The sequence below is a fragment of the Anser brachyrhynchus genome (genome assembly GCF_964034855.1).
Source record: "Anser brachyrhynchus genome assembly, chromosome: 9".
Lineage (NCBI taxonomy): Eukaryota > Metazoa > Chordata > Aves > Anseriformes > Anatidae > Anser > Anser brachyrhynchus.
In genome coordinates this window covers 7,165,886-7,192,088 of record NC_137703.1, presented here as the reverse complement: position 1 = coordinate 7,192,088, position 26,203 = coordinate 7,165,886, and the positions used below count along the sequence as shown (strand labels likewise).

Genomic DNA, 26,203 nt, shown 5'->3' with positions numbered 1-26,203 from the left:
TTCTTAAGCCTTCCTCATTCATGCATAATGCTACAGTCAATCGTGGGTTACATGTCTTTAAATCTTTTTGGTGAACATCTTGGGGCTAGAAAAAGCTTGTCAGCTTATGTTTAATTTATTCCAGGCTTTTAGGATATGTTTCATGGCTGTAGAGAACTTTTAACACTAAATATGATCAACGTTGGCACATATTTTCAATACCAAATTCCACCGTTCAGCTGCAGTTACATTCTCAACATGTTTAATATCTGGGTTAATATAGAATAACATGTCTAAAGTAGTGTATTTCTACTATTGACATTTATAAGTACCAATCTACCTGTCCATGACTCATAAGTAATATTGGCCTTGTCCCAAGTAGTCAGGAGGCATTATAAAAACATACTGTAATCCTAATACCATTAATTCATTGTTTTCCCTATCTGAAGGGCACAGTTGGCTTTTTATTCAGCCCAGTTAGAAAAAAAAAAAGAGAAATAAATCAGGCTTCCCCTCCAGTAAGTAGCAGGCTCTGATCTTTTCTCCTGGAAAGAGTCCAGCGGAGGGCCACAAAGATGATACGGGGCCTGGAGCATCTTCCCTATGAGGAAAGGCTGAGAGACTGGGTCTGTTCAGCCTGGAGAAAAGAAGACTGAGAGGGGATCTCATCAATGTGTATAAACACCTGAAGTGTGGGAGACAGAGGGATTTGCCCAACCTCTTTTCAGTGGTTTGTGGGGACAGGACAAGGGGTAATGGACACACGATAGAGCGCAGGAAGTTCCGCACCAACACGAGAAAGAACTTCTTCACGGTGAGGGTGACGGAGCACTGGGACAGGCTGCCCAGGGAGGTTGTGGAGTCTCCTTCTCTGGAGATATTCAAGGCCCATCTGGACGCCTACCTGGGCAACCTGCTCTAGGGAACCTGCTTTGGCAGGGGGGTTGGACTCGATGATCTTTCAAGGTCCCTTCCAACCCCTTCAATTCTGAGATTCTGTGATGTAGTTGCTCTTGATTAACAATCACTAGAGCTGGGGTGATATCTTTCGTGTTAGTGGTTTATATTTTCCTGACTCGAAATTGTAATAAGTTGTAATTGAAAGTTCTTCTCCGTGTCCTGTGAGGTTGCTAGATTTTTTCTTTTTCATACTCCATTATTCTATTTTCTCATAGAGGTTTTCCATTTCACCCTCTGTTTTTCAGAAACAGTGGACTCGGAGCTGTTAGTAGTCACAAAACATCTGCCTCAGGAAAAAATTGGCAGCTTTCATGCACTCACAAGGGAATCTCAAATAAATTATTTGTTATCCCCAAACTAGATGTTGCCAGAGTACATAATTCCAAAACTTCTTTTGTCATGGGAAAAGTATATAAGCCTAGGCTTAATAATGGGGAAACAAGTCAGTTTAATTTACATTTAGAATAGGTCAACACCTCTTCACCTGCTCTGTGAGCAGAACACCTAGTTAAATCTTTTTTTTTTTTTTCTCCCTGATCGAATTGTATGTTTGTATCCTCACTGCAGAAGTTATGTCCTATGACTGATAGCCCAAAAGCTTTTTGAAGTTATGTAGCAGCCGGGAAAGGCACTCATCCAGTTTTGTGAATCCTTTACTCCAGACAGGTTCACGGGACAGCTCTTCTCTCTGCCACGTGCTACAGGAGATGCTTTTCTTGCTCCATGTATGTGGTTAGGATTAATGTACTTCTCTTAACTTACAAGTTGAAAACAAAACCTGTACTTGATGCTAGCTTTGCTGGTGCTAGAAAGCTGAGATGAGCGCTCAGGCTTATATACCGAGGGCAGGACATGTGAGGGGGTCCTCTGTTGGACAAGGTCCAGGTTGTGTAGCTGCATCCAGGCCAGTGTAAGCATGGTTGGTTGTAGTTTGTCATTTGGTTGCTCACTGGAAGGAGAGATTGGGCTCAAAGAAATGCAGGAATTTAGGATAATTACCTGAGTAGCACAAGCAACCTAATAAAACATAAAAAGCTAGCATTTCACAGAAGACCCACCCCTTGAGGCCATGAGGCACTTGTCGTCTCCAATGAGTGATTCAAAACTTTAGACCCTACCAAAACCCACAACTGTACAGTTCAATGCGAATACTCTCAGACCCCGATGCAAGGCCTTCTTGGGTTCCTAAAGGCTCGTCTCCGCAAGCACCAGGGCACATCAGAAGAACATCTGGGGTCTTTCTGTATTCCTTTTGGTTATGAAGAAGTTCTACGTGAGCAGCACGCAGTGGAGTTGAGCAGAGTGCCCAGCCACGGGCTGCAGAGGCCAGCGCTGTGGGGAGGCCCAGGCTGGCTCCGGCAGGTGCCATGGTGCCCTGGGCCTGCACGCCGCTCTGCCTGCCCCGCTCCTGCGCCTGTGCACGTGCTGCTGGCTTGTACCTCTGCTGGGCTCTGTTGTTCTGGGCGGACATGGCTTCAGATCACCTCCTTTCAGTGTTATTATGGGCATTATTCAAAAAAACTGTCTAATGAGGAACCCTATGTGGTAAACAACACCGAAGTGAGTCAGGCAGAGGCCTTGTGTCCTGCAGGTGCTTCAGGATGTGGCTCAGGGCGCAAGTCTAAACAAACAAGGAAAAATAAAATAGTTTAGGTGGAATAAAAATCACTGGTGTTAAAGATGAATTGAATCTTACTCAACTACCAGATTTTACTGTGCAAATTGTTAGGAACTCGTCTGTTGTAACAGAAAAGCATTGAAGGAAGAACAGAGTGAGAAATTACTGAAGGACGTACAGATAAAGTCAGCGCTCCTGCAAGTGTTCTGAGAGATGAATGCAGGAGAGCAGAGTTAGTGTAGGCAACATGTGGTGAGGAGGTGAAAAACAGGGCAAATGCATGACCACAAGCTCAAGATTGCACGTCAGATCAGGAGGTGAAAGCCAGAAGATGGATCACCAGCTTGAAGATAGCAAATACAATGGAGAGAAGATGTAAAAGGGTGACAATGCTGTAAAATGGAAAAGGAATCCATACACCTTTTGTGAAAAAAATCCCTAGTCGAGATAGGGATGCTCTTCTAGGCATGCAGAGATACCTTTCCACAGTTCACTGTGAGAACTGCAGGTGCTGTTATGTTACCTTCAGGTAGCATTATAAATATATCGGTCGTAACAAACAGAATTGGTGCGAGGCTGCATGGTCACTAAGCACCATTCCACAAAACAAAAAAGTTGAAAATGAATTTATTACAAAAGCATGCTAAAACTTTAGTAGTTTGCATTGACAGGTAAGCAGCATTAATTCAGGCTCAGAATGAATCTTCTTTGTAACCCATCAGTATGCAGGGCAGCAGCAGCAGCATAGTGAAAAACTGTGTCACTGTTAGTGCACCAATATCCATCAGCTCAGGCGATTGATGTAGATGTAATCACTGTCTCTAATAGAAGTGAAGTCAGGGTAATGGAACATTGTCACAGGATCAATGTCTCCTGTTTTGAAAATAAACCCCCTCAGCTTTGCCTTTGCATTTATGTAGCAGCAGGCGACCATATCATTCAATTCAGTTGACACAGTCCCTTAGAGCTCTGAATGATCTATTGTGGGAACATCAGGAACAACATACTGGAAAAAATGGAATGTTCTTGATCAGGCTTACACGCCATGGGATTCAGTGGGTTTTCCAGCAGTGAAAATGAGAATAAATCAGCTGAGAGCACAAACTTAGCATGGTACAGAGATCATTAACTCCATTTTTAGCTTCAGTAGTTTAATTTCTGCCCATTCTTGATCAAAAAGTTTGACCCATAGCACTTGTGCTCATTTTTTGATGATGTGTAGTCACAAATAGAAGACATTTTTGGATGATGCTCCTCCCCTCCCTTAGTCTCAGCAGAAGCTCTTGATAAGGCTTATTTTGACTGATTCAAGTGCTCTTCTCATTCACTTATTTTCTCTGAAATTCTTACACAGCTTGATCCAAGTGAGGATTAAGGGGTGTGCTCCCACATTCATCCATAATTAATCTTTCAGTAGAGCTTTATGCAACACAGAACATTAACAGTCATATATTTGCACGCTTAAAACTGGGTGGATGTTTAAGAGGTATATTGCATTGGATTTTATACAACATAGCAGGTAACGCTTATTCCAATTTTAATATTTCTTGCATTTGATAAATCTATTGGTTTTCTGTGTCTAGATCCAGAGAATATCAGCAGGTTGCTATTTCAGCACTTACTCAGTGAAGCTGTTAAGCAATTTGACAAAGCTTTCGTGAGGCAGGGTCTATATAGTTGATTGCAAAAGTCTGAATTTGTTTAAATTAGGTATTCCTGAAGATTTGTAACTTGGTCTAAAAGGACATGACCTAAGAATGGAATCTCTGCAACTTGCTTGATTCCACTGTTTGTGTGATGGCCCCCCAGTAAGAAATTTTCCATTTTGGGGGCAGATGTGTCTCTCTCGAGTAATGCCAAGCATTCATCCGGTGCTTCCTTCTCCTGTGCAGAATACATACAGGTTAGTTACTATGCATAACCTAGAAGGTGGATTTTGCAGGTCATGTTTTGAAGTAATCCATGCTGACCGAAGCTATACTACTTTTTCCTCAGGTAAATGTGATAATTCTGGTAATCAGTCAGAAGCTAACTGTTTCTAATCAGCTTTAGAAATACCACATTGCCAGTTTTGCTGCCAGGAGCATTTGGCTAGCTTGTGTGGAGGTAGGACAATCTAACCATGAAGATCCTTCCCATAGAGCTGCTGGTTCTTCCTATCTGAACAGTTGCTTTGGTCTGGATTAGATGGTCCATCTATATTTTCATAATGTTTGGTTGTCTTTCCTCGTGTTCTCTGAAAAATGGTTTAACTATTGAAAGAGGGTTGTGACTTGCTAACTAGTACTTCTGGACAATTTTCATTTAATCCTAGTTTGCTTGCATCAGTGGATTTGAGCTCTGTGCTTAAAAGCCCCCACTTTGTATTCACCGGAGTGAGACGGGATGTTTGGTTTTGGGATCTTGTGGAGAGTCAAGCAAGGGTTGCTTTCATAAAGTATTCAAAATTGAAACAAAACTTTCTTTCTGGTTACTTTACTGGCATATGGATGCATGTTCTAAGCAGCTGGATTTGACTTCTAAATTTTGAAGGAATAACATTTGGTCCTGAAGAACTACTTCTATTTCAACAAGTTTGTAATTATTGTGCAGCAAAGTTGTTCCTGGAAAAAAATGTCTATTTTAATTGTCCCCGAAACTGTTGAAAGGTTTTAAAATTACTGATATGTGATTTCTCTTTGCTATTCTGACATAGGAAATGAGGAGAAAAATCTCCCACCTGCCTCTCAATATCTCTTCTTGTGGTGCACTGTAACAGGAAAAAAAGTTTAAGAACCTAAACAGCACTGAGTAGCAGTAGCAGAAATATCTCCAGTCAATGTAGGGATTTACAAAAAACGACTGCCAAGAATCACCATCAGATGTCCAGGAAGCTGTGTTTTTAATTCCAGAAAGCACGGAAGTTGCAGCTTTTTAGCCATTGCATGGGAAGTGTGATATTGAATATACTGTCACTGGTCTCTGCTGGAACAGCCGGAATCCCAATCTCCTGGGTCACATAGCATATGACTTTGGGGAGGAGATTCATAGTTCAGTAATTAAATACTACTTTGCTCTAGGCAAAACCAACAAATAGGCTTCATCTGCAGCTTATTTTGCAATAGTACTCAGGACTGTGCTTGGCGTTTCTGGGGATTGAGTACTCAGATAAGTAGACAGTAACTGTTATTTTTAGCTGAGGGTTTGGGTGGTGATTTTTTTTCCCCTTTCAGGGTTGTAATTCTTTTTCTTCAGAAAATTGGAAACTGGCTTTGTCATCTCGTATGCTTCATACTCTCAAATTGGCACGGAAAGACAGAGACTGTTGCCATAAATTAGGTCACTAAAGCTGAAGTACAGAATACAAATATTTATTGCCTGAGCTAAGGAAAACAATTCAGATGAGGAAAGGAAAATTTATTTTTTTTAGTATTTGGAAATGAAGCTGTATTCTTGAGATGAAAAGTAAAAACAAAGCACTAGAGTGAAAAGATGAACATGTAAGAAGCATCTCTTGCTTTAAATTGCTTATAAGGAAAACTACCAAAGGTTGACCATACGATAAATCACGAAGAAGGTTAATTAGGTAGAATTACAGATTATTTTTTTATGCAGGTTGACAGTTGACATAGATTATTGAGAAAAAAAAGGGGGAGGGCATTTAAAAATAGCAATTTAGAGATAAAGTAAAAACGCATAACATGAGATAACATTAAAATGTATTACAACTGAGCTTATACACGTAATTTTAAAAATGTTTTCCTTTAAATTCAAAAGGTTGGAAAGAATTCCTAATTGCAGATTTATCAGGTAGTTGGAGAATCTTAATAAGGGCTCATTCATATTGTGTGCTCTCTCAAATGAAGATGTGAAAGAGCAAATGGAGTTGTTTAGAGTAATTAGTCAATACAATTAAAAGAAGAAAAAAAACGTGTCTTGTAAAGTATGAGGAAACATTCATTCTGATTGAAATGAATGTCTAATAATATATGCAGGACATCCAACATCCATTTAAAATACAAGGTTCGCCAGTTTGTTTATAGAAGTTTTCCATTATACCGTTTCTAAGTGGTTATGGATGAAAACTTCTCTCAAACACTTCTTGCTTAAGTTTGGAAGCAGTTTGGTGTAGAACTGCTGTGCCTTAGGAAGAGCCCTGGGAGAACGCTGTGAGTAGGAGGGCAGCCAGCGGGAGCACGGCTCCGTGGACCCCATGCTAAAGCTTCAGTTCTGCAACCTGCTCACGGTGCGCTTTGTGTCTTGAGTGCCGTCCTGCTGAAACATCACAAATCCAGGGCTTTGCCCTTTTGGTTTTCTTCATCACCTCTGGTATTGGTGCCTTGTTTTCTTAATCAACCTGGATGCAGGGATGCAGTTGGACAAGAGGCAGAGAGGTCAATGCATCTGTGCTGTGCCTGTGCTGTTACCTGTCCTCCGAACCACTGGGACAGCACGCGTAGCTGTCAGGTTCAGCAGGTGTAAAGCAGATTTGTAATAAAACTATCCAAAGGACTTGTATGCAGCTTCAGGGTTTTTTTTTGGGGTGTAATTAAAAGACTATATGTTTCCAGGCCAGTTGATAGAATTCATTTATTTTCAGACTATCATGGTTTAAAAAAAAAAAAAAGGAATATTCTTAAGCAGCAAGAAAAAAAAAGGTACCCCTGTGTATGTGTATATATGCTGACACACTCTTTGTCAGGTTTCTTATGGAAGAGAGAAAAGGTAAAGGGACTAGTGACAATGTTTTTGTTGTAGGAGATTTTATTGTTTCTGTATCCAGGCTTCTGTTTTCCATGGATAAATGTAGCAGCCTGTTTATGTCTGAGCATTAAACGTTTTTCAGAGCTGCCCAGAGCATTAGCTGTTCCCTTTAACATATCATATTTGGTACCAAACTAGTGATTGGTATGTTTGGGGGAATTATTATTCACAGCAGCCTGCCAGGCTTCTCTGTTATCCTACCTAATTAGGATGTGTTAGAGCCCACCTAAAACTGCAGAACTGTTTCTTTCTTAAGCTGTTGTTTGATGATAGAGTAAATCTAACTGTAGTGAATCTACTATATGTTATAAAACTGTGATTAAGAGATACAAAGTGCTAATCTGATGTATAAACTTTCTCTGCCAGCTCACGTTCATTTAGAAAAAAACAACCAACTATTGGGCGAGGTGCCATATCAGATGGTATCTGTTCTCTAGCATTTGGCATGAACCTGGAATAAGAGTACAAAGCTAGCGTAAACATGTATAGTAGAATAATAATTTGTTAGAAACGCAGTCAGATTTGTACTGTTGGGTACCCATTAGTCTGCAGATCCGGTGTTCATGATAGTGGAACTTGATCTTAGTGGAATGGATTCTACTTGTAAATGTTATCCAAAGCATGAAAGCATGAGGATGGTCCTCAAGGGGAGGAGAAGCCTGTGTAAGACGCTGCAGGCTGGTGTTGGATTTACAGTAGTCAAGTTGCAGAAATACAGGCATGTGTTTGCTAAGTGGAAGCTAAGTTGGAGTTGGTGTGCAGGCTCTGGGACAGGAAACCTAATTTCCTTTGACAAAAGTAGCTTCTGAATGACTTTTTGTTTGATTCCAGCCATTGATTCACCACTTGATTGAGTTGGGTCAATTTGTCAAAGGCACAGAAGTGCATCGTTTGTTTGATACTGATGTGTGATGCACCAAGTTTATGACTAGATCTTGAGGCCAGTGTTAAGTACGGACAGCTGATTTTTTATTTTGTGGCTGGCGTGTTTTATGCCTGATAAATTTTGGGAGTTCGGAGACTTTCTATAGCAACATTGAGAATGTCCTGGGATACCTTGATTTGAATTCGCTGTAAATCCACGAAGAGCGTTTGAGGAAAACGTGGAATTGTTACAGGGCCGGGTCAGAGGTAGCTTGCCCTAGGCTAGAGTTTAAAAATGTTGCAGTTGGTTTGGAAAAACTTGTCTTTTGTTACCTTCTGGAGTAGCGTGTGATTTTTCAGTGGTGTTTCTGTAAACAAGCGTTGAGATGCAGGAGGAGCAGATGAGCAGGGTGCGCAGGATGCAGCACGCGTTCGTGTGCTGGTTTCAGGTGGGTTTGCACTGGACTGGTCCCGGTGAGGTCCCAGGGCCTGAAAGTCCATGAGTGCTTTGGGCACGTTCAGCGAGCCCTTGTGCACATCCCGGGTTCAGTTCTACCCACAAGGATTCAAGCTTGCATGTATTGGGGCTGCTCCAAGGCACAGAACAAATGTCGGGGCAAGCGGGAGGCTTCCCTTTAAAAGCGTGCTTGGAACCAGAGCAGTAGTGGGGATGTGTCTGCCTGTTTGCTTTTCCTGTAAACCCTTGGCACGTTTTCAGGAAGACCTGGAATTTTTATTAGGGCCAGAAAAAAGGGCCACAAGAATCTTGATAAATTTTCAGAATGTATTTGGAATATGCAGTTGCAAGTATTTTAGAATATTTTTAGTGGGCCCTTTGCGAATTAGGCTGGACATGTAAGACTGGTAGGAGGAATTCTGTGTCAGTTCTGCTTACTTTTGGATCTTTTTTTCTATCTTTTCTGTTATTTAGTTGCTGTATCTAAAATGAAGAGCAATATCAATATGCTATTAATTGCCTCAAACAAATAGTTAATTGCACATGGGAACAGCAGATTTGAGGGAAATAAAGTGCCATTACTGATGTATATTTGTTAGTATGTGGGGTATGTGTGTATGTGCAGGGGTACATTCATATGTAAAGATAAATCTATTTCCACCCCTCTGATTTTTCTTCTGTTCAGTCTTTCCTCCTCTCTTCATGTTTCTGTTTCCATTTATTTGATGCCACTTGTACGAAATCTCTGTCACTTCCCAGACAAACCCTGGGGCCCTGTGCGGGCATTAGGGAAAGCGGAGCTGACACTGTTGGTAGGCTAGCTGCTTTATTTTCTGCTGTGCTACAGGTTTTCTTTGGCAGACATCCTCTGCCACCTGCAACTTGAGCACGGAGTGAGGGGGTGGCCGTGTGTGTCGACTGCTGAGCGTGGCTGCTGCCTTTGGGCTTGGCTGTCCCGCCTCTGCTCCGACCTTGTTTTCATCTTGCTGCTGTGGGGACCGGGGGACCTCAGGGTGACCAGAGCAGCTTGGGGCTCCCGGTGCCACCCGAGGCGCTGCGTGGGGCTGGTTGGCGTTGTGGTTGTGGTGAGCCCCCTCTGCACTTGGGAGTGAGCAGGGGCTCAGCTCTTTCCTGCTCATTTACAAAAAGCCCAAAGTCCCGCTGGGAGCTCCTGCGGGAAGCCATGGGGCAGCCCTGTCCCCATGGCTGGTAAAAGCGGTGCCACAGCCTCGCCATTACATGAAACGGAGGTTCAGCTGGCTGCATGGCTGGCAACTCGGGCTGGAGGTGGCCACGCTACAGGACCCGCTGCTGGGGGAGCCCGGCTTGACCTGCTGCTGCTGCTGGGCCGGCCGGCAGCCAGCCTGGCATCAGCCTCGGGTGTGTCAGAGGGGGAGAGTTATCCTGTCCCCTCCTGTCGTGTGGCTGCTGTGTCCTGTCTTCAGTTTGACAGCTTGCTTTGGGGATGGAAGGAGGGCTCTTTGGCTTTGCTCCTTCCTTCCACAAGTCCTCCCTTGGGTGCAATGGGTGAACCACAGCTCTTGTGGGGAGGGGGTGCTAGGAAAGGGCTTCGCAGGAGCATTAAACAAGCACTGGAAAAATGGATAAAGCAATAGCTTGATTTAAAAAAAAGGGAAACTTTTGCAGCCTTTTCAGTTTCATGCCCTCATCAGGCAAGCTGTGTATTTATTTAACACGTTTCTGTATTGTTGGAGTTGTTACCGTACCAAAGCCAGTGTTACACTGCCACCTCTTGATAGCTGGGTAGGAAAGCAAGTTTCCGTGAGCTGAGTGGCAGGAGTTGTCCTTACCTTCCCAAGCAGCTTGTTTAAAAACACTTGGAACCAGCCTTGAAAAATTACACTCATTTGACTTGGGCAGGGTGAATAACACTTTTGAAAGACATGCAAAATGTTAGCTTTTTCGTTAGTTATCCAGCTACATAATGTGACAGGCAAATTTGTGGCATTTCAACAATTCTGCTTTGAGTGGGGGAGCCCTTTTTATTTTAATAATACAGATCTTTTCTATGTAGCAAGTAGCGCTCATATCTGGTTCTTGCATTTTGAGCCATCTTTTTTGGATGATGCCATGAGACTTTAAAAATCAGTAACAGACTCATGACACAGACGCTGCCGTTTGTGTGTTTCACGTAAAAAGGCTTCTTTACAAGCCTTTTTAAATTTAATTACCTTCTTTTTCTGAAGGATATTGTTCCTGCTTCTGCAGAACTTTTCTGCTATGAGGAGTCTTTAAAGATGATTTGCACCAGGCTTGACAATAAGAACTGCTTGCTAATGCATGAAATGGCTGAAAGTGGCATTCATCTCACACGCTGCTCGATAAATGATCCCCCAAAGTGTGCAGTAATTTGCCAGGTATTAAACAGAAAAATAAACGTTGTACGTCTGGCACCACCGGGGGCTGTGGATGGGGGAAGTGCGAGCATAGTACCAGTGTACCTTTGAAAGTTGAGCTGCACTAGCAAGAAGTTGTACTGGAACCAGTTATTTTCTTCCCTTAAATAGAAATGAGAAGACTTTATATAGCTCTGCCTTTTTTATTTATTTCCTTTAGAAACTCTGAGGATCTTTCTTCCTTCCCCAGCGCAGCCCTTGAGCCCAAGCCTCTCGGTGAGCACTGGAAGGCACAAGGCCGGGATTTCTGCGCCGCCTCCGGCCTGGTTCCCAGCTCCCTGTCTCCCAACCCCAATGTCCTGCGCTCCCCTTTGGCTCTTTGGGGTGTCCCTGTGCCCTGCAGCCCTGCCTGGTTTCGGGTAAATGCACCCCTTCGCTGCCCAAATTGTCTGTAGCCCCTCCGTTTGTGGGGGAGCTCGGTTGGGCCCCTTCTCTTGCACAGCTGCCATTGCTGTGGGGCCTGTAGGAAAGTCTCGTCCCTGAGAGTTCTTCCCTGTCGGATTCGCTTGAAACGGGACGGTGAAGTTCAAAAGTTAGATGACAAGAGAGGCGATGTGGTTATTTCGTCCTGTTTTCTTGGGGAATCTTGCTGGGAAAAAAATGCCTGGAAGGAATATGTAAAGCCTTTTGCTGTTTGGCAGCCTCATGATGCAGATCAATCTTTTACCTGTTGTGTACTGCTGGGTTCACGGCTTTCCCGCTTGGAGCAGCAGCGGCAAATGAAGCTGATAGTTAACACCAAGAACTTATTAGCTGTTTTTTATTATTATTTATTTAAATGAGGTCCAGTCAAGCCTTGTCCAATAACAGTAGGGAAGTCACCTTCTCTGACTTCCGTCGGAAAATGATGGTGGCAGCTGGGTAAAACACTCGAAGGGCCCGCTGGCGTGAGGTGCCAGGCAGGCAGGAGGAGCAGGAGGTGCACCTTGTTTCGTACTCTTCCGGGAGCTGATGTCTTTCTGTGTTTGCTTGATGTTATGGAAAGATCAGGATTTTAACTTTCAAACATTCAGAAGTCAGGAGAATGTTCTCAAAAATGAAGCTTAAAGTAAGGAGGAAAAAAAAAAAAGTATGGTCTTATTTTCATGTTTTAAAGCCTCTTGATGCTTTTTATTTTCAAAATTTGTCATCGAAAGTGTATATATTCTGATGCATTATTTCTCTTGCTAAATATTTACTTTCAATAAAATTGAGCAAAATCCTTGTGTGTACATATATAATTGTGTATCTATCTATATCCATAGATTTTCTTAAAACATTGATTAAAAGCATGGAGAAATGCTTTTACTAAAAAGGCTCTGCTTAAACTTTGTCTCTAATTTTAAGAATTATTTTTGCAAAGCATAAATATATGGCCGAGGCATTTTCTAATTTTTAGGGGAAAAAAATTGGGCTTTTCTTCGAGCATATACTGTGTTGTAGCCTATGTTACACAATTTTCCTAGAGCAGGAGGACCTGAAAATTGAAGCAGATTAGAAGTAAAAGTGAAAAATTGCCTGGATACCAAAGCGAAAACAAGTGCTCTATCTTTGTTACCCAAATATGGAGAAATCCAAAGTTTGAAAAATGTATTTCCTAGCAATAATGTTGATTAGGTGGAACTCACTCGATTATTTGTGTAAAGACCTGTGAAATGAGGCATTTTTAATATCGGTGTTAAGGGGAGTGCTTTCCCAGTTCATACCAATTTATGTCATTTGAGAATCTGGCCCTCCAGTATTTAATTTACTGACCTTAATGTTGCTGAGAGATAAATGATGTTTTAACGGCTATGGTAGACTTACTCACATTACCGAATAAAATCAGTCTGTGCTGCCAAGGAGCTACTTAGTTTATAAATATAGCATTTGTTGAGAAATATGTTTTACTTGTTAAAAAAATGTTTAATTGACCTACTTTTTATTTTTAGGGTTGTGTCCTTTGTTGTGACCTCATGGTTTAACTGGGAATAAAGATGAGTATAAGCAGTGATGAGGTTAACTTCCTGGTATATAGATACTTACAAGAGTCAGGTGAGTTGTTTTTTTCTTTTTTTCAATTCTGATTGTTCTAACAATGCTTAATTTATTTGGTTTTCATCTGCAACCGACTTTAGCCAATGCCAAGTTATTTAATTATTTTGCCAGTAGGCATGTGCTTCTGTCTGAACTGTTTCTTGGTGTTTCTTCTCAACAAGAGAATGAACTCCTGCCAAGTTACCTTCTGTAACAATCAGATTTAGTTGTTTGGAGATTTCAGATGGCAGTCAACCAAGGACTCACTTGATTACTAGAAATGCACTTTCCTGGTGATCTTTTTTAGCTACAGGGTCACAACGACACTTCGCACTATATTCTTTGGAGGAGAGGAAGGATGACAACCAAAAATACAGTTATTTCCTGCTCTGTCATGAAGTACGCAGGATGGTGCTCCTGAAAGCTGGTGTTGTATGACCAAACTTCTTGCTTGACTGTGACTGTGGAAGGGCAGACGTTGCTGTATTTCAAGGGAAAAAAAAATGGCAGCTGTGACCAAATTACTGGTATCATTTGAATATAAATACAAATGAACAGCTTTATTTTTTTTTATTTTTACAAGAATGACTTGGATTCTGAAAAGCCTTCCCAAAGGACACTTTCTTGGAAGGTTTTCTCCTTCTGTGTAAGGCTAGCCAAAGTCTCCGGCTTCTTAGGAGTAAGAGCAAAACAGATGAATATTGTCAAACTTGCAAAGAAATTTTTTTCCTGCCATTTATATCTGAACTATTTCTGCAAAACATGAGCAAGAATACTGTAGTGATGGTATGATCCCTTAGCTTATTTTAAAAAATTCCAAAAGCGCAGCAGTTTGGGTTGCATGTTTGAGTTTCTAGATGTGACCATATGGCTGCAGTGGTTTTTGTGGTGGTGGTGGATGCTCTCGAAACTAAGAGTAGAAACAACATTAGCTTTTACTTACAGCTCTGATATCGATTGCTTAAAGCAGTCTACGTTTAGAACAGGCAGATTTGACTGGAAATCAGGGCGTGCTCCAGTCTTTGAACAAATGATGATTGTCAGCTAGCAGGAGGGAATATGGTCTTAGCAATACATAAAAGAAGTCTGTGTTTCAAATCAGAAGTAAACTCAAATCTTAAGGTAATAGTTCAAGGGATCAACTTCAGTGTGCATGTTACCTTTCAACATCTACTGATTATTAGTTTTCTGTTGTTGATGGGTGGCTTCAGACTTCTTTAAAACTTGTTTGACGGTTATGCATCATAAAATCATACATATGATAAAATTAAATTCAGTGTAAGAACCCTTTTACCCAAGTTGTTCCGTGAGTTTTTACTGAGTAACTGTTAAGATCACTAGAGTTTTGTGAGGAAAAGAGTCCTAGAATTTTAAGAATAGTGGGGTAAAAAACAAACCACATTTTACTAGTTTTACTGGATGAGTGGAATTCTTTGCTCCAGGTGATTAGTTTAACAGGTTTATTGTCAGCTTCTCAGATCCCATTTGCTTTTCAAATCTCATCCTAGCATGTTGCCAGTGACCCTGACCTGAGGACAGGTGCAACCTTTTTGATGATGAAAGAGGCTAAACCTTGATTATATATATATATATATTTTTTTGCACTGGCACAGGATTGATGTTTGGTTTTGGAAAACAGTGTCATAGATAACTAACTCTAAGGGTTAGAAGTAATTGTCTTTTCTTATATTTCTATGCAGGCGTCAGTAACCAGTCATGTCTTACTTGTAGATGTGTGTGTAAACATACATACGTTCTTTGAGTACTTACCTGCAGCTGTATTATTTTTGCTCAAAAGAGGTTTTGTGGCTTTAACACATACACCTTTCCTTCAGAGCTGGTGGAGGCTGATGCAACATCTGTCCACTGCTTATAGACTTCTCAAGCTGAGACAAAGAAGCACCAGAAATAGTGGTGGATGGCAGGGTTTTTCAGTCTCTGTCAGAAGAAAGAAGAAACTCATTGTTCCACCTGAATTTGCAGAAAGCAATTATGCATTCCTATTCCACTTGCAGATTGCTTTTGTCAGAGAAGCCAAACTTAAAAATTGCTTTATCTTCATTTGAAAATTTGCAGGCAGGTTCTTAGTTATCTGACAAGAAAAAAAAAGAAAAAAAAACAAACAAAAAACTGTAGTTTAAGAAAAAAATTATATGACAGTAAAGTTAATTTGCTGAAACAATTAATTTTCTCTAGGTTAAATTTGTGTTTCCAGGGCAGTCAAATAAATAGGAAGCAGCCACCAGTGCTGCACCATAACGTGCTTGTCACTTCTTAATCAGCACACAATACTGGTGGAGTTCCAAGTGCTAAAACATGCACAGTTATGACAGCACCATAACATGAAATTAATTCTATTCTACGTACAGATTCATTTTATTTTCATGGGTAACAAACCAGTGAGAAAAAAATAACAACTGAATCTATTTAAATAAAACTGGCTATTTTTTAATATTTTTATACTTACGCATAAATGTTTTGCCAATGATAAAATTAATAATTTCTGTGCTAATACAAACTTAGTTTTTGTCTTTTTAAATTAGAAGCATTAAGAGGGAAAAAGAAGTGTTATGATGAGCTTTTCATATTTTGTAAGGATGCTATAACTTTGTAAAACTTGCTTAGATTTGTAAACAGGAGATCTTGCTGTTCTTTGGTGCGTTGCATTGTCCATCTATAAATCAATTCTGGTGTTTTTGCCTTGTCTTTAGGGTTTTCCCATTCAGCATTTACCTTTGGTATAGAGAGCCATATCAGCCAGTCCAATATAAACGGTGCTCTGGTGCCACCAGCTGCTTTGATTTCCATCATCCAGAAAGGTCTGCAGTATGTAGAGGCAGAAGTCAGTATTAATGAGGTAAGCAGGCTTTGTCTACGGGAGCATTATGTCCTTGCTTGCAGTAAGTTTCAATGCTAGTATTTTTTCTTAACTTTCTTGTATCCTATTTATTTACTTTTACTTCAGATTCCTCACTGCTGGTGTTCACCATGACTCCAGTGGTGGAACCAGAATGGAGTGACATAACTGGGTAGGGGTTCTGCCCTGTGCAGCCACACAACACCAGGCATGGTGTTCTGGCTCATTGCTTAAAGGTCCGTTGTCTGTAGAGTTTTTACCCTAATATAATGTTGCAGTAAATCCAGAAAAGTGCGATAAAATAATCATTGAGACGAGTAACCTCTTACTTTGTGTTTCCGTAGACTTGGGCTAGGGAGGGGAGCAGCTCTCACTTGGGTGACTTCTTGTAATGAGATAATGAGAGGCCAAAGGCAAGATTTACAAATAGAGAAATGGTTTCAGTCTGTGGCAGGAAGGATGAAGTATGCCAGTTTGCTTTTTGCCTCTGCTGGTTAATTCATCTTTGACCAGGATCTATTGAACTTGATGTTTAAATGGTTATTCCATCAGCACAGAAAGCGAGGTGTCTCCCTGCCTGAGACTGCAGACTCTCACCCTCAATTTCCATTCTTATTTATGCCTGGAAGGTTAGCAGCTTTTGTGTGTGCCAGTTCTATTACAGAAGGAAACAATTTTTCCACTAATTCTGCTGTCTTTCCAGTCTTCCGTATGTCTTTTGTTTATGTGTTGTTTTCATAGTCCCAATGAGGCAAATCCTTTCCCTTAGGAACCCTCAGAAAAATAAACCAAGTGATCGGAATAAAAGAAGGAGACCCTATATTTATCACAAGGAATCCTTCTAGGTCCTAAAAATAGATCCTTGCAAAGCCCTAGCGTATGTATAAGGGTATTTTTAACTGGGTCTTGTCCATTTCAGGATAAAATTCTTCTTTGTTGTTTGAAAGCATGCCAACACTGTTTAAAAAAAGGAAGAAAACTAGTGAACTCTCCAGATAATATGTTTATGGAAAGTATTAGTCTAATAAGATAGAATAACTTCACAAGCCAGTGACCTGACTTGCAATGTTTGCAGCTCTTCAAACAAACCATTAGACTTTGTTACAGCCACTCATGTTTGAAATCATATTCATAGATAGCTTACAGAATTTTTTGCTTTAGCAGACAACTTAGCAAACCTGAAGCATATAAATTTTGATTCCAGAACCTTTGCCAGAGGCCTGCAGTGGCTTTTTTGCATATTTATGGTGGCCACTTCACTTTAGAGTAAAATTCCAGTTCTAACCACAGAAATGAGAAATCACTTCCAGCAACATTTGTAAACTGTTGCCTTTTTATTGTATTTAGTTTATATTAGAGTTTTTGCCAGTTATGCTAATTCATATTTGATGTTGTCTTTTTTTTTCCTTCTCTCCCTCTGCTGTAATTTAGGATGGTACCTTGTTTGATGGTAGGCCGATAGAGTCTCTCTCACTGATAGATGCAGTGATGCCTGATGTGGTACAGACAAGACAACAGGCCTACAGAGATAAACTTGCACAACAGCAGGCAGCAGCTGCTGCAGCCGCAGCTGCAACTAACCAACAGGGATCAGCAAAAAATGGTGAAAATACTGCAAATGGGGAAGAGAACGGAGCACATACTATAGCAAGTAAGTTGAGACAAATGAACTCAGCCTAACCAAACCCTCCATGGCAGGGGGTTGGAATTAGATGATCTTTAAGGTCCCTCCCAACCCAGACCATTCTGTGATTCTATGATATGTCATTTCCTTCTCTTTTTTCATATAACTTCTTCACGTGCCTTAGTACTAGCTAGCAGAGAATGCGATAAATGTGTATAGGTATTAGTAACCCTTCAATTTGCAAAGAATACTTTATTTGTACGTGATACTTTAATAGTGTCTCACCTTTGACTGTCCCTGCTTTGATGTTAGGAGTTGTAGGAGGAGGTGTGAACTTCTGAATTCATTAGTTTACAATGTACAATTGACCCTACTTTCAGTACTGCTACTTCCCTGTCATTTGAAGATTTTCCACAACGCCCTGGGAGCTCTTGCCTGAAGAGAAAATGTTGGAGACGATTCTTTAAATATTACACCTCCCCAACCCTGGGCCCTGTACAAAGATCAAGGAGAGGAGCCTGCTTATCCTTAGCTGGTTAAAACACAGTACTGCTTGTCATGCTCCAGCAAGCACTACTTTTGCCAGGTTCTGCTAACCAACTGAATCAGAGATCTATAACTAATTCTCTGTTGGGCAGACTTCCTTATCATGCTGAGAAGATCGTGGTTGCCAAGACAAATCCTGTGTCCTTTGTCTTCTTTAGCAGTATCAGTTTTCGTGATTTGCTGTGCACAATTACACTGCATGGTTTTAGTTGCGACTGGTGAAACAAGCGAGTTTTATTCGTCATCGCTGGTCGAACATAACTTACAATCAGGCTTATTATAGAAAAGTTAAGGTAAGACATCAAAATTAGGTTTTGAAAATACTATTCTGGAAGCCTGAGTTACACATTTGACAGCAGGAGTTACAGCTTCTGCTGTAACAGCTCCTGAAGTAAAGGCCTTTTTGAGAAAATATTCGTATCAGGCCATGTACAAATTCTACATTTTACAACTGGATTTTACTATTTTTTAGATTATTATATATTATAAATAAACTTAGAAATATAATCTTTGGTTTAAACAAATAAGCTCTCAACTTTGATGCTTTCATGTAAAAATCTCCTAAGATTTGCTTGTGAATTGTGAACTGGAACGAGTAAGCTTAAACTTCAGATCTCAGCTCCTGTTAAACGTGATATACCAGCAACCCCTACTGGCTGGAACATCGAATTATACTAACATTGATTCCCTTTAATTGAAACAGGGTTTTATATGGTACTGTATCTTAAGAATGCTTATGTTCTAATAGCTTTTTCTGTTTTCTCACACATACAAACAGTGACAGAAACTCTTAATGTTAAATTAAGCAATAAATGTGAAATAGTTTATTTAATCACAGTGAGTAAATATGGAGCAGGTGAACTGTTTAGCATTTTTTATATTTTGCATTTATCCTCATTGTGAAAATATTTTTAATAATAGAAAATGATTGATGATAGCTGGCAAGAAAACTGTTTTGTCAGTTGAATTACCCCCAGTACATTTTACAGAACAAAATGGATTCAACATCCCTTCCACACAAAAAGCTATGTATTGCCACAATTTTGCAGCAATTGCCAATGCAGTTTAAGAAGCTCTGTTAGCAGTTTACCGTATCACCAAATGTTACTATATTTAATCAAAGCCATTTTAGAAGTGAAGTGTCAGAAGTGTTGATTTAAAACCTGCTTGAATTCTATGATGATTTTTGAACTTGATTTTTGAAAACTAATGTGCCATAAACGTATTTTTGAAGTACAAGATAAACTAGCAGCATATTGTACTAAGCAAGTTAGTGCTTGAAAAATGGTAAGTACTTTTAAAATCAGCATTTATATTTTAACATGAAGTCATTTTTGGTGTCAATTTTGAAGTTTCATAATGAAGTCCATTTGGATGCTGAGGTTTAGAAGAGGAGGTTTCTCACTTCATTTTTCCAAGTACCAATTTATGAAGAACTATAAACAGATTGGGATTTAGAAAAAAGAAAAAGGAATGTAGCAGCTTTGTCAATTTTGGTCCATATGCATGGTGAATTAATTGTACTTATTCCAGAAGAATCCTGATCATACAGTAATTAAACTGTATTATCCCAAAATATTAAAATCTACCTCTCTCTACTGTTGTTTCCCATAATGCAGATAATCACACAGATATGATGGAAGTAGATGGAGATGTTGAAATCCCTCCCAACAAAGCAGTGGTACTGCGTGGCCATGAATCTGAAGTATTCATCTGTGCCTGGAATCCCATTAGTGACCTTTTGGCCTCAGGGTATGTGCTGCATTAACTATGGATATACATAATATTGATGTTCATTGATGTACTTTTGTATGGGTATAGTAACAAGTTAAAAGAATTCCAGCCTCAGTGCCCTCTAGATCAAAGGCCACAATATTCATTGTTTTGAAAGGAAGACCTTTTTAATTGAAATGAATCGAGAGAAGGGGTAATATCCTCATAACTGTTTTGTAGATCTGGAGATTCAACAGCACGGATATGGAACCTCAGTGAAAACAGCACAAGCGGCTCAACGCAGCTGGTACTTCGACACTGTATACGAGAAGGAGGGCAGGATGTACCGAGCAACAAAGACGTGACATCACTGGACTGGAACGTAAGTCAAAATGACAGTGCTCAAAATACTGTGAGAAAATTGTACCTACAGTTTTGCATAGTCAAATTTTAAGTGACAGCAACGATGCGTCATCTGTAGCTGCACACAAAGTATATCTCACTTTGAGTTGCATTGTAATTTCTTGTGTTGTACTTTGGGGACTTGTTTTAAATAATTGTAGTCTGTGGAATAAATATCATCAGTCTTATGCAGATGTCTGCTACCTGAAATTTGCTTTGTGCTCCTTAACTTTGAATTATACAGTAAAATTAAATAAAAATAACCTTTTTGCCGGCAGAGTGAAGGTACACTTCTAGCAACTGGGTCTTACGATGGCTTTGCAAGGATATGGACTAAAGATGGTATGTGAAATACTTCTTAATTTCTAGTATTTTTCCTTTATTGTGGTTCACAACATAGCTTTTTATTTTTTTAATGTATTCATATCAATATAAATTTTCAGGTAATCTTGCCAGCACCTTAGGGCAACATAAAGGTCCTATATTTGCGTTAAAATGGAACAAGAAAGGAAACTTCATTTTAAGTGCAGGAGTGGACAAGGTGAGATAATCTTTGGTAAAATTAAAATTCTTTACTTCACCGTTATAATCTAATTGTAAACATAATAACAAAGCTGTAGAAAGTAAATAACTAAATTTAAACTAAAGGCGTGGGACGTAAATATGTACTTACAAAGAACTTGTTATGCTAGCTATGTTTCACTGTGTTTTATAATAGTTTATTGAAATACTTTAATTCATTAGATTTTAATGTACCTGGGTCTCTTCCCAATTAGGTTAGTGTAAGCTGCAAAGTAAGTGCATTGAATGCAGTAACATTAAAGCTTTGTAAAACCAAATCAGGTACAATTTAGTGAAGCATGTGATGCAAAGCCTCAGAAAAAGAATCGTACTGGAGGAATAGATTCAGGCTGATTTGGTTATCATTCAAGCCTGAGAGTGATTAAAAAGGTTAGAGCTGGAACATAAGAAAAGTCAATATATTTGATTGGGGGGTGCTCGTAGCATAATGCCATGAAGCCCATTGTTTAACTTTGATTTTATTTCATGCCTCTAAACAAACTTAAAGACTCGCAAGGTCTTTAAATTCAAAGCTGGAGTTAGTCAGAGATTTTACAAATGGTAGGAAAGATGCAGTAGTGATGACGAAGAACAGACCTAAGATGAGTTCAAAGAATAGTAAAAGTTGTTTAGTTTTTCCTGTTTATAACCTGTTCAGGGTGCAGAAGTAAGACCACAGTTCTGCAATACTTGAAACTGGCAGTACCCTGTGAAGTAGTAACCGACCCTCAGATATTTTCCTCTCTATATATGGCTGTATTTTCCCACATTGGCTTAACCTGGTCTGCCTTAGTGCCCAGCTTTATAAATGCTTGTGCTCGCACGAAGGAATGAAAAGAGTAAATGTTTCAAAGCATGGAAAGGATGGGTTTCTTCTTTTGGCAGCTCTGATGGCTTACGCCAGTTTTTACATTTTTGTGAGGATGTAAAAGATGTAAACCTCCACCTTTGTGGGGCTTCAGCTTTAATTTGCCGAAAAATATGCTGGAGGAGATATAAGCCTCATTGTTTCAGTCAATAAAACTCATTGGACAAAGCAGCTGAGATTGTGCTTTGAAAAATACTCTGCATTAGCAGAAAGATTGGCTCAACCTTATGTTTCTTTTTCATAAATAACTTGTGGTCAGTTCATACTTCTGCTGACTTCAGTCTCAAAATTTTCATTGATCAAAAATTTTCATTGATAAGGTAGGCCAGGAATATTGGTATTTAATATATTGATTATGAAATACCTATTAAACTACAAAGTTTTCTTTTATCAGAAAGATAGCAGGAGTATTGGCAGAGAACTCAGAACAAGAACAAAATTACACCCCAAAATCTGACAGAATCTGAAAGATTTGGTTTATGAGGCTGTGTTTGTATAAAGATCTCCATAGGGACAAACAAGGAATTGAAATGACAATTTGAATATGCAAGTATCTGAAATGAAATTAACTGTGTGAAGTGGATTAGAAGGATATAAATAGGACTGAAGAGAGAGATTTAAAAAACAAAAACTCACAACCCCCTTCTTCCCTGCAGACCCTAAGATGTTATGATAAAACACCTGTTTAGGTGTTAAGGTTCTCTTCTGTTGTCTGTAGATCTACCACTATTTCCTTTAGTAGTGGATAAAACACTAGAAACACTTAATCATGTAGGTGAGGGCAGTGGGGAGTAGGCTAGGTAATTTGATACATGCGAATGGTGGAAGTTGTGGGAAATTAGCAAGTTGTACAAGTTTGTTTATTATTAATTTATCTGTTTAATACAGACCACAATTATTTGGGATGCCCACACTGGTGAAGCCAAGCAGCAGTTTCCATTTCATTCTGGTAAGTATTGATTTTGCTTATTCAGGATTGTCATCTGGGGGGAAAAAAAAAAGTGTTATTTATTTAAGAAATAAAATACCTGAAGTTTATGGAGCTTGTGTACACCGTTTTAAAGTCTTACAGGCAGTCTTTGGATACTGAGTGCCTTATTTGTAGTCTCATGTAGTTTTAGAACTTTATAACTCATAATTTCATTGCAGTTATATGGAAATCATAAGAGACAGTCCAGGTATTACCAACTTGCTGCAGTACAGGGGCAGATAGCAAGTGGTTGGGCCTCAGAGGATTTATGTTTATCTGCCAAGGACTGTTCATCACCTTCCTGCTACAGTAATCCCATCTCCACATCCCATTGTTCTTTACTTCCCGCTGTGCCATCCCCAATTTGTTTGGACACAAACCAGCTAAAGGCTGTTCACTGGCCAGCTCGGATGAGAGTGCTGCCATTCGGGGAGGTCAGACAAATTGCTCTGTGGGCTGCATGCTGTGCAAGCCTGCGGGAATCAGCTGGAAAATAGAGAGAACAACAAACAAGTTATTGAAGGGCCTTTAAGAAACGTGTCTCGTTTCTACTTTTTATTCTACTTGTCCCGTGTTTTTGGTAGCATGACAACAAGCAAGAAAATCAGTTGTTGGTAGCACACAGAATTGTTTGGAGTATATCTGCTATAAATATCGCAGCCTGGCTAAGTGGTATATGTGGACTGTGATTAAACCTCCGGTTAAAACACCTTAATATGTTGAAATTAAAAAACTCATAGCACCTTTCATTCTCTGCCATCTATGAGCACAAGCATGCACTGTTAGTGGAGACAGCTCATGCGTGACTGTGCTAAGCTGAGGGAACCTGTTTCTGATGGGGACTTTGGAGATTTATTTGTAGATTACTATAGCTTGTTGTCTTGCTCTTGTCTTCTGCATAAGAGTTTCATTTCAGTTATATAGTTTTAGTGACTATCATTTTTTTTCTCATTTTTCTTTCTAAGATTGTTTTTGGCTGCATTTCACATTGTTCTGAGTGTTTGACTGTCTTTAAGAACTTCTGTACAATTAATAGTTGCTTCCTGTTGACATTTCTTCTAAGGTAGTGCATGCTAAATTTGTAAAGCAAATTTCTGCAGAATACATATCATAGCTTTACATATCTTGTTCTTTTAGCACCAGCATTAGATGTTGATTGGCAGAGCAACAACACATTTGCTTCTTGCAGTACAGATATGTGTATTCATGTCTGTAAACTAGGACAAGATAGGCCCATCAAAACCTTCCAGGGTCACACAGTAAGTACTGGGAAATGGCAGATTACTGCATGGTATTTTTATTAATGAGAGGTTGGAGGAAGGGGGGAGTGTCAATATTTTTGCAAGTATACAGCGCTTGCATAATGGTTGGTCTTTGGCAAGAAGTGATGGATGTATTTGTAGTTAAGATGATATGGTAAACTGTCCTTAGAACAATACTTAGTCCCGCATGCAGCCTCTCTTACCAGGATGGCATACCAAAGGTGAGCTTTAGAAGAAGAAACACATTAACTTTAGGCTTTACTATGTATCGTGCATGTTGTGGGAGAGCATGTATGGGAAAATGTGGTGAACAGGCAGCAAAAAGTTGTTCTTGAAGGGGAGGGTAGGAATGAAAATTAACTATTAAAATACTAATAATTATGCAAATACAACTGCTGCCCAACTTTGTCTTTGGTATGCTGTCATTTGTAATGAAAGTGAAGACTTCAGCTTATTCTCACTGTTCAATTTTAGAATGAAGTAAACGCAATCAAATGGGATCCAACTGGTAATCTTCTGGCATCCTGTTCTGATGATATGACTCTAAAGGTAACGGGAGTTTTGGTAACGGCTGTTGTAGGATTCTGCGATACAAACCATTAGCTTGGGCAGTCCAGTGACATCATTGTACTTTCCATATCGTCTAATATTTATTCTTTTTTAATATAACAAGAACAGGCAATGCCAACAAATCTTTGTTAATCAGAGCCAAGCTTTGGTCCAGAGAACTTGTTACAGGCTGCCACCCTGAGACTTGGAGTGTGATTTATTAGGTGCTTTTAGCTGTTTACAAAATTAGGTCGTTAATCATTAAGCTGTCACACTTGTTGGTTGCTTTTGGTTAACAGGAATAGTTGGAGTGCATCTAATGTGTAACGCATACAAGAATGGGTGACTAGGTCTTTTCCTAGTTTTCTTCTGTTTTCCCCTTCTTTCTAGTTGAAAGCTGTAGCATATTGTTTCTTGAAAGTCTGTGTGTACTCCCTTGTTTTTCCGATTCAGCCAGAGTCATTCTACAGTTTTAATTACCCCAACATGTTTTTCCAAAAATAATTACTATGTAAATCTTAATAAAATGAAGTTACTGTGTTTGTTGAAGGCTAGCGTGGAGGAGTTGGAGTCTTAAGGAAATCCTCCTCTGTGCGAAGTATTGAACAAACACCTGGCAATGCAAATCGTTATAAGCCAAGAAAATGCCATAATGTTTTTTGCAGTATGCATCTACCGCTTTGTACGAAAACAGCATTTTCCTCTACTGTCCCTTTATTTTAGTCAGTCTGTGTAGCAAGGAATTCATTTAAAAATAAGACTGTGATTTTTTGTCAACTCAGACATGAACATATACATACTGCTCTTCTCATTTTAGCATCTGTTATTATCCCTATATTTTTCAAGTGAATTGTAGTTAGCACGTGCGGATTGGTTTCTATAGACGATACCTTTATTACTTATTAACCCCATCAGGTACTTAGAATTCAAAGAATGGAGGGCACTGAAATAATACTTTTAATAATTACTCTAGAAACCCAGTAGTCATAGCAAATGTTTTGAGTAGCGTAAAAGGTAACAGTCAGGCTGCAAATGATGAAGAAAGATTTAGGAAGAAAAAAAAAAAGTATTTTGATACAATACTGTGCTAAATGTCTTTGTGTTGTCTTCCATTTTATCATAGATCTGGAGTATGAAACAAGACAGTTGTGTCCATGACTTGCAAGCACACAACAAAGAAATTTATACTATCAAATGGAGTCCTACAGGACCAGGAACAAATAATCCAAATGCCAATCTTATGTTAGCAAGGTACTATATAATCCTGTTTTTAAATGCATTTTAAAAAATTGAGCCTTATGTTTGCTTCGCTTTTTACATATGTATGTTTGTAAAATGTTTCCAAGGATGTAGGATACTTTATCATGTTTGTATTTAACACAAAATTGTGTATAACTGAGAAGTAATTGATCTGTTTTTTCTCTCTTGATAGTGCATCCTTTGATTCTACTGTTAGGTTATGGGATGTTGACAGAGGAATTTGTATTCATACTCTGACAAAACATCAAGAACCTGTGTACAGTGTAGCTTTCAGTCCTGATGGCAGGTACCTGGCCAGTGGCTCCTTTGATAAATGTGTACACATCTGGAATACACAGGTACAGCTCTTCTACCTGTTCAGAAAGTTTGTTTTTCAGTCTTTTCCATTGTACTCTTCTAACCCTTGCTGCTCTGTCGTGTTTCGGCTACAAAGTACTTTGCCTTTGATAATATGCTGATTCACTTTCTCTTTATCCTCAGGTTTCTTTTATTAATGAATGTATATTTAATTTCTCTCTGAGAGAAATTTGCCTGCCTGTGGTGAAGGGTTTATAATTG

General features: G+C 39.5%; 1 protein-coding gene across 6 annotated transcripts in view; it reads left to right on the top strand.

Annotated features, from left to right (window-relative positions):
* Positions 1–26,203, top strand: part of TBL1XR1 (TBL1X/Y related 1) — a 111,589-nt gene that overhangs the window by 78,219 nt on the left and 7,167 nt on the right. For all 6 annotated transcript variants that reach the window (XM_080603935.1, XM_080603936.1, XM_080603937.1 and 3 more), the window contains 12 exons: positions 12,949–13,051; positions 15,745–15,890; positions 17,322–17,541; positions 19,680–19,812; positions 20,014–20,155; positions 20,454–20,517; positions 20,619–20,716; positions 22,493–22,553; positions 23,712–23,833; positions 24,311–24,385; positions 25,509–25,636; positions 25,818–25,983. In XM_080603935.1, the coding sequence (XP_080460061.1) occupies positions 12,994–13,051; positions 15,745–15,890; positions 17,322–17,541; positions 19,680–19,812; positions 20,014–20,155; positions 20,454–20,517; positions 20,619–20,716; positions 22,493–22,553; positions 23,712–23,833; positions 24,311–24,385; positions 25,509–25,636; positions 25,818–25,983 (1,413 nt within the window). In that variant the 5' untranslated portion in view covers positions 12,949–12,993. The remainder of the gene's footprint in view (positions 1–12,948; positions 13,052–15,744; positions 15,891–17,321; positions 17,542–19,679; positions 19,813–20,013; positions 20,156–20,453; positions 20,518–20,618; positions 20,717–22,492; positions 22,554–23,711; positions 23,834–24,310; positions 24,386–25,508; positions 25,637–25,817; positions 25,984–26,203) is intronic.